Source organism: Apteryx rowi, unplaced genomic scaffold, assembly GCF_003343035.1.
Source record: "Apteryx rowi isolate R43461 unplaced genomic scaffold, aptRow1 scaffold_306, whole genome shotgun sequence".
NCBI lineage: Eukaryota > Metazoa > Chordata > Aves > Apterygiformes > Apterygidae > Apteryx > Apteryx rowi.
The window spans coordinates 1-6,581 of NW_020449486.1; the positions used below are offsets into that span (position 1 = coordinate 1).

The following is a 6,581-nucleotide window of genomic DNA, read 5'->3' on the forward strand; positions in this document are numbered from 1 at the left end:
GCAACGTGGCCCGTTGTTATCCTCACTGAGGCTGGTGACAAGTCACCCAGCAATTTCAGCAAGGGCAGACCTTTGCCCAGGACCTCTAGGCATGCTCCTCTCTGCTGATTCCGAGTTTCTGGAATGTGTCCTGCATAAATTGGTCTGGAGGTTTGGCAGGTTTTCACACCTTGCCTGTCATACACACGCTGATAACAATAAACCCCAAAGCCATCTGCCTAGTGCCTTTTGCATTTAATACAACTTGCAACAGTGTTGAAAGAGTTCAACGTTGGCTATGTTGTAAACAGCAACAGTAAAGGTTCCATCATAACCGGCTCATCACAAGAAGGTGAAGAGCAAGAAGATGACGAAGGCAAAGATACGCAAAGGCACTGTAGCCTTAGACAAAGGAAGACTGTTGTACGCTCTCAGTAGGTTATAAGTGCAGCTTCTCTGCAGGGCTCATTTCTTCTGTATAAGGGGGGCAGCAGTTCTTGAATGAAACTGTGTAGACACACGGAATTATATTTTAGGTACTGTAATTGTAGGGTCATCAGACGAAGATGAAAATCAAAAGGAGGAAGAAGGCCAAGATTCTCCAAAGCAGTATAGCCTTCGACCACGGCAAACTGGCGTATGCTATCAAGAGCCCCTGGAATGTAGGTTCTATGCACAGTTTCTCTGAAGGGCTGGTTTCTTGCGTATAAGGGGGATAGGAGTTCTTGAATGGCGAGATCTATACCGAGAAGAAGTTATATCTTAAGTGCTGTCATTATAGGGTCATCAGAAGAAGGCGAAGATGAAGAAGAGGAAGATGGCAAAGGTACTCAGAAGCACTCTAACCCTAATCAAACTGTTGGTTGTACAYGCTCAAGCTCCGTTGCAAAGTAGGTTCTAAGCACAGTTTCTCTGAAGGGCTGATTTCTTGCGTGTAAGGGGGATATCCGTTCGTGAATGACAATGTAGATGCGCACACACAACTAAGAAATGTCATCTAGGTTCTGTAAGTACAGGGTCGCCCAAAGGAGGTGAAGACCTAGAAGGTGAAGGTGGCAAAGGCACTTGGAAGCAGTGTCACCTTCGCCCAAGGAAAACCGTGGTGCAGTATCTAGCTGCATTGCAAAGTAGGATATACGCACAGCCTCTCTGAAGGGCCAATTTCCTGTGTGTAAGTGGGGCATAATTTCTTGAAGGAAAATCTATACACCCGCACGCAACGTCCCTCGTCCTGTGCCTTGATAAACGACACTTGGAACTTTCCTCTGGTCTGGAGTTGGAGGTGGTGAAACGCATCCCATTTCCTGCCTCGCTGACGAACCAGCTGTACCTGAAAAGCACGTGCAATATTCTTGTAAATTTCTTGCTTTCAGCGGAGTCGGGACAAGCTAAGACACTTTACTCAGGGCCGTCTTCTCCTCCCAGACAAAGAGCTACATCTACACGTGCTCGGTCACCAAGCCCTGTCCGCAAAACAACAAACAGGTTGGTGTACGGTTAGTGCTAGTTCTTGCTTTTCAGCAGTGCTGTCGCTCACAGCGCTGAATAATGGACCAATCGTAGCCTTGTAACAGAGGAAAGCAGGGAGGCATAGGTTCACTCCTAGACTATGGTTACTTTGCACTGCTCCAGCAAGCCATAGGCAAAAATGAGACCGATCAGAAGCACTGTGGTGGGTTTTTTTTTACTCCCTCAACTCCTGAGACGACTTTCTTCTTGGAACTGAGGTGAATAGTTCTGTCTGGAACTCTTCCTAAACAAGGAAACTTCCCAACCAAGGGCTGGTGGCCCTATTGCTGACAAAGGCTTTGGGGATTCTGTAAGCAGCTAGAGCATGGAGAATGCCAGCTCTTGCTGGATCTGAGCACTTGCTTTAGCATTCTTGAGAGCAGCCAGTCTAGGAAGGAGGAGGCTATACCAGTTCTTGAGGACCAACTTTGAAATCAAGTTGAAGCAGGTTACGTTTCCGAGGGGGTACTTAATGCTTCRTGAAGCTGCATTTTCTTCTGTGTTAGACTAATCAGAGGAAAAGAGTGATCTGTAGCTGAATGTTGGTTGTAAGGTAGCGAGCCCTTGTGCTGTGGTGCTGGCTTTTGGCCTGCAGAAACAAAACACCTTGGGAAGAAGCCAACGTGTGTGGCGTGGATCTTTCCTCACAGAAATGAAGAGAGGTTCACAGCATGCACGTCTGGAATCACTGGCCCTAATTATGCATTCACGTGCCCGCCACACGGAGTGGCGTGGGATTCTCAAAAAAGCTTGAGGAACGTAAAAATAATCACTCAGCTAGTCTAATGCTGGACGCACCCACCTGCCTTTCTTGACTCTTGGCTATTGAATGCAAATCAGTTCTAATGAATATCTAAGTATTTGGGAAGTTTGTGCAAATGTGTAAGTGCTCCTGCCCTCCCTTGCCAACATGAAACAAAGAGGAATCCCTCCAGCCACATGTTCATTCAGGAGGTGCCTTTCCCTTTCTCCTTCATTCACATCAGGTGTCTTCCCCTAAACTCTGGGAAAAAGGAATTCAAGAGAAATGGCAAGGATCGAATGAAAACTGGAACAAATGTGGCTGAAGTTGATCCAGTGCAAATAGACAGCTCGGTAAGTATGTGTCACTCAGGGCTTCAGTGGGGACTTTTCCAGGATTTATGAAAGCTTTCCATACCGGGCTCTCTATGGCTGCCTTGCTTTGCAGTTTTCTCTGAAGGAACTTCAAAACTGTCCCCAGCGCCTCCTTTCTGCTGGCATATGACAATTTGTGATGAAGCCTTTTCTAGGGGGCAGCTTTCTCCAACCTACAAAATGTGTTCTGTTGAATTTCTCTTCAGGTGYGGTTTGATGGTGTGGGTGGCCTCTCTGACCACATTTCAGCTTTAAAAGAGATGGTCATTTTCCCGTTACTTTATCCAGAGTTCTTTGAGAGATTCAAACTGCGGCCCCCAAGGTAACAGACGGCGTATGAGAACTACACAGGCGAATGCCACCATTTTCAGGAGAACAGGAAACCGAGGTGTCAATACAGCTGGGTGCTTCAAAAGTTGTGGTCACCCCTGCTGAGTTTTTGCAGGGGTAGTAGGAAGTGGCTTCTTCAAAGAAGTGGATCAAATCCACACTATATGCAGACTCAAAGTGCAAGCAATGCCTTGCTGGAGTTAAAGGCTTAATGTCTGCTCTTTTCAAATGAGAATACACCCAAGAGGCTCCCCCGTGGAAAAAGATGGGCTTTGTTCTTTTCTTTCTTTCTCTCTTTTTTTTTTTTGCTTGAGTGTCTGTAAAGTCAACTTGACTAGTTCACAGGCGGGAAGGGGCTACCTCTTGGAAGTCAGGAGTAATCTGTGGTTTGAAAGGCCAGCTGACTCCACAGCCTTGTCATGCTCAGCTATCAATGCTGTAATCCTTAGGACTTCCGACCAGAACATTGCCGCGTTTGCCATGCTTAGACTAAAATAAAAATCGGTCCACTGCTCACATAGTTACACTGGTTCTGCGCTGTGAGATGCAATCATTCACAGATAGCTTACGCTTGGGATATGTTCTTTTTAACATACAAGTGTTCTTCTCTTTTGGGGGAGGGGTCATGTCTACAGTTTTGATGGTTAGCTTTATTTGTTGTTGGCCAAGAACACTGAACTCACAGGATGTTGAACTTTGACTTTGAATTCTTTCCTTTCCATAACTTTAGAAATACTCCAAATATTGGAAAGAGAATCTTCAAATGTCTTGCTTCTTTATTCACTGGAATGCTCTTTTCGAGCTGAGGTTTGAAGTGTTCTCTGGAAAGGCAGAATACCTTGTTTTTCCCTCCCAGCTTTAGACTGCCTCCTCAGCTGTTGCCAACAAGTTGTGGGAGAAGAATCCGAGGGCTTAAACTGTTTTCAGGGAGAAAAAAGGGTGTTAGTCTCAAGTCTTGCCTCTTGTGAAAGCTTGCACCTCTTCTGACTTTTCTCACACTTGAGCTCCTAACTGCTGCCTAATACTGGAAGTGTTCTGGTTCGGAGGGAAGGCTTGTTTTAGGAGGCAACCCCTTGTTTTAGGGAGGGCRGTTGTAAGAGGCACTCTTCCATGTTTTTGTCAGAGCCATGTAAATCTCTCCTTTTTTGTTATTATTTCTTTATTTGTTTGTTTATCTATTTATTATTGCAGAGGCTGTCTATTCTATGGCCCACCAGGGACTGGAAAGACCCTCGTAGCTCGGGCTCTTGCTAACGAATGCAGCCAGGGCGACAGGAGAATATCCTTCTTCATGAGAAAGGGCGCTGACTGCCTAAATGAATGGGTGGGAGAATCCGAGCGCCAGCTCCGTTTGTTATTTGAGCAGGTAAGGTGGCAACGCGCGCTGTGTTGTGTCAGAGTGGTGCCACAGTAGTTCTGTGGTGGACGTCTTCCCGGAGAACTTGGTCTTTTGGGTATGTGGTCGGTTTCTCCCGCTGAAGTGGCAATGTTAGTGTTTCCTTTCTCAGTGTTGTCCTACTTTGCATGAGCGGCTTGAATTCTTGCAGAGGTGCTGGCAAAGAGGAATCAATAAGCAGGAGAAGCCACAAAACCAAAAATTCCCTCCTCCTCCCGCTCCCCTGCCCCACCCCCACCCCCACCCCCCCCAAGAGAAAAAGAAAGCACAGCAGAGATTGCAAGACACAAGAGAAGACAGCTTTAGGTCAGGGGGAAACAGGTGCAGGCTGAGAGCATGGTCATTGCATGACTGCATTTCCTACTGGCAGCTTGCCTCCAGAACCTGTAATTGAGTTACTGAAGGCCTGACTCTGCACTCTCTGGTTGCCCAGCAGCTGTGAAAATTCCTGGCGCCATCTGTTTCCTGGTACCAGTTGCAGCTGCTTGACRCAGGCTGCTGTCTTGTGTTCCTYGTGCCACTTACTCCATTGGCTCGGAGAGGTCCCTGATGCTGCTCTGAAAGTCCAGGGCTGGTGACTTTGCAGCCACAGCGGTTTTGCATGCCTGTTCCCTTTGAGTAATGCTGCGTTCTACTTGTGCCACTATCACAGTATGTGTACTTTCCTTCCAGGCCTGCAAGATGCGCCCTTCGATTATTTTCTTTGATGAGATAGATGGTCTTGCTCCTGTGCGGTCCAGTCGCCAAGATCAAATTCACARGTATGGCTTTTTTCTTTTCTTTTCTTTTTTTTTTTTTTTTGCATTTACATGCAATCTGCTTGATCTCTGTGCAAAAAAAGACCAGCCTGGTTGCCTTTCCATGACACGCTAATTCCTTCGGAAATCTTAGAGCACAATGATGCTCAGTTTCAGGTGATTTTAACCGCAGGAGTTGAAAACAATGTGCTAAGCTGGGTGTCAGCACAAGGTCTCTGTTACTCTACTAGGGTTTGTTTGTCTTCACATGAGTCCTTTCACTAAGCAACCTCTCAGCAAGAAAAGCTTCTCCTTTGGAGTGGCCGTTGGAGAAAGTCATGCCGAATGGAACAGCACTTACCAAACCAGTGAATCGACCCTTTTTCTTTTGTTAGTTCTATTGTCACAACGCTTCTGGCACTTATGGATGGCTTAGACAGCAGAGGAGAGATCGTGGTCATTGGAGCCACCAACAGACTAGACTCTCTAGATCCTGCTTTGCGGAGGCCTGGGCGTTTTGACAGAGAGTTCCTTTTCACCTTGCCAAACAAAGAGGTAAGGCTTTCTTGTCAAGCAAGGCTTTGTGCCAGTAGCAGGAAGGTTGACGAAACAGCCTTACCTCTTTGTTTGGCAGGGAGTTCCTTTTCACCTTGCCAAACAAAGAGGTAAGGCTTTCTTGTCAAGCAAGGCTTTGTGCCAGTAGCAGGAAGGTTGACGAAACAGCCTTACCTCTTTGTTTGGCAGGGAGTTCCTTTTCACCTTGCCCAATAAAGAGGTAAGAGCTCTTTACTGAGTCACCCTCCTGCTAATGGGGCCAAGTCTTTCTTTGCAAGACAACCGTGTAACCACGCAGTATCACAGAGCAGGGAAGAGGGGAAGAAGGGGCGCCCGTGTATTTGTCTGCTCTCATGAGCAGGAGAGAAGGTAGCATGAAACAGAGTTATCATGTGGTTCCCTCCCGTAGAAGTCAGCTCAAAATCCCTGCTGTGATTAGGCCGTGGAGCAGGGAACACTTCAGTGCATCTCTGGCAAAGATCGCAGATGCAATGCTATCCTACTACAAGTCCTGGGACTACYACTAKTCCTGSGACTATCCTACCAGTACTAATCCAGGGAAAGATGCTAGGCAAAGCTTGACATTTGCTGGGATAGTYRTGTGAGTCACAGTTTTGGGGCCTCTCGGTACGACGGGCAGCAACTTGAAACAGAGTGCTGGGACTCCTTTGCGGAAGAAACTGCGAGGACCGCAGATTTGATTAACTGATGAGTCCGTCACCACGAAATTTTGCTGAACTGCAGAGGGTCTTCTYTGAGGAGYTGAGAATCTTCTCTGAGCAATCTCTTTCCRCYTAAGCTTTAGATTACATTTGTTTCCCCAAGAGCATTCAGTCKCATACGTGTGGAGACTCGCTTCTTTATAGAAGCTTGAAATGCCTTTCAGTTGCTTCCTGGTCCTCACAAAGAGCTGAACGTAGCAAACTGACAATCACTGAACTTGGAAAAGCAGGCAGTGC

The 6,581-nt window shown here is 46.8% G+C and overlaps 1 protein-coding gene across 1 annotated transcript in view; it reads left to right on the forward strand.

The window, feature by feature from the left end:
- Positions 1-346: 346 nt before the first annotated feature.
- The window catches only part of LOC112968202 (ATPase family AAA domain-containing protein 2-like), a 13,853-nt gene continuing 7,618 nt past the window's right edge, over positions 347-6,581 (forward strand). Inside the window, exons 1-9 of the mRNA XM_026070184.1 lie at positions 347-413; positions 531-641; positions 761-869; positions 2,475-2,583; positions 2,811-2,926; positions 4,126-4,300; positions 5,003-5,091; positions 5,463-5,622; positions 5,702-5,732. Coding sequence (XP_025925969.1) covers positions 347-413; positions 531-641; positions 761-869; positions 2,475-2,583; positions 2,811-2,926; positions 4,126-4,300; positions 5,003-5,091; positions 5,463-5,622; positions 5,702-5,732 — 967 coding nt within the window. The remainder of the gene's footprint in view (positions 414-530; positions 642-760; positions 870-2,474; positions 2,584-2,810; positions 2,927-4,125; positions 4,301-5,002; positions 5,092-5,462; positions 5,623-5,701; positions 5,733-6,581) is intronic.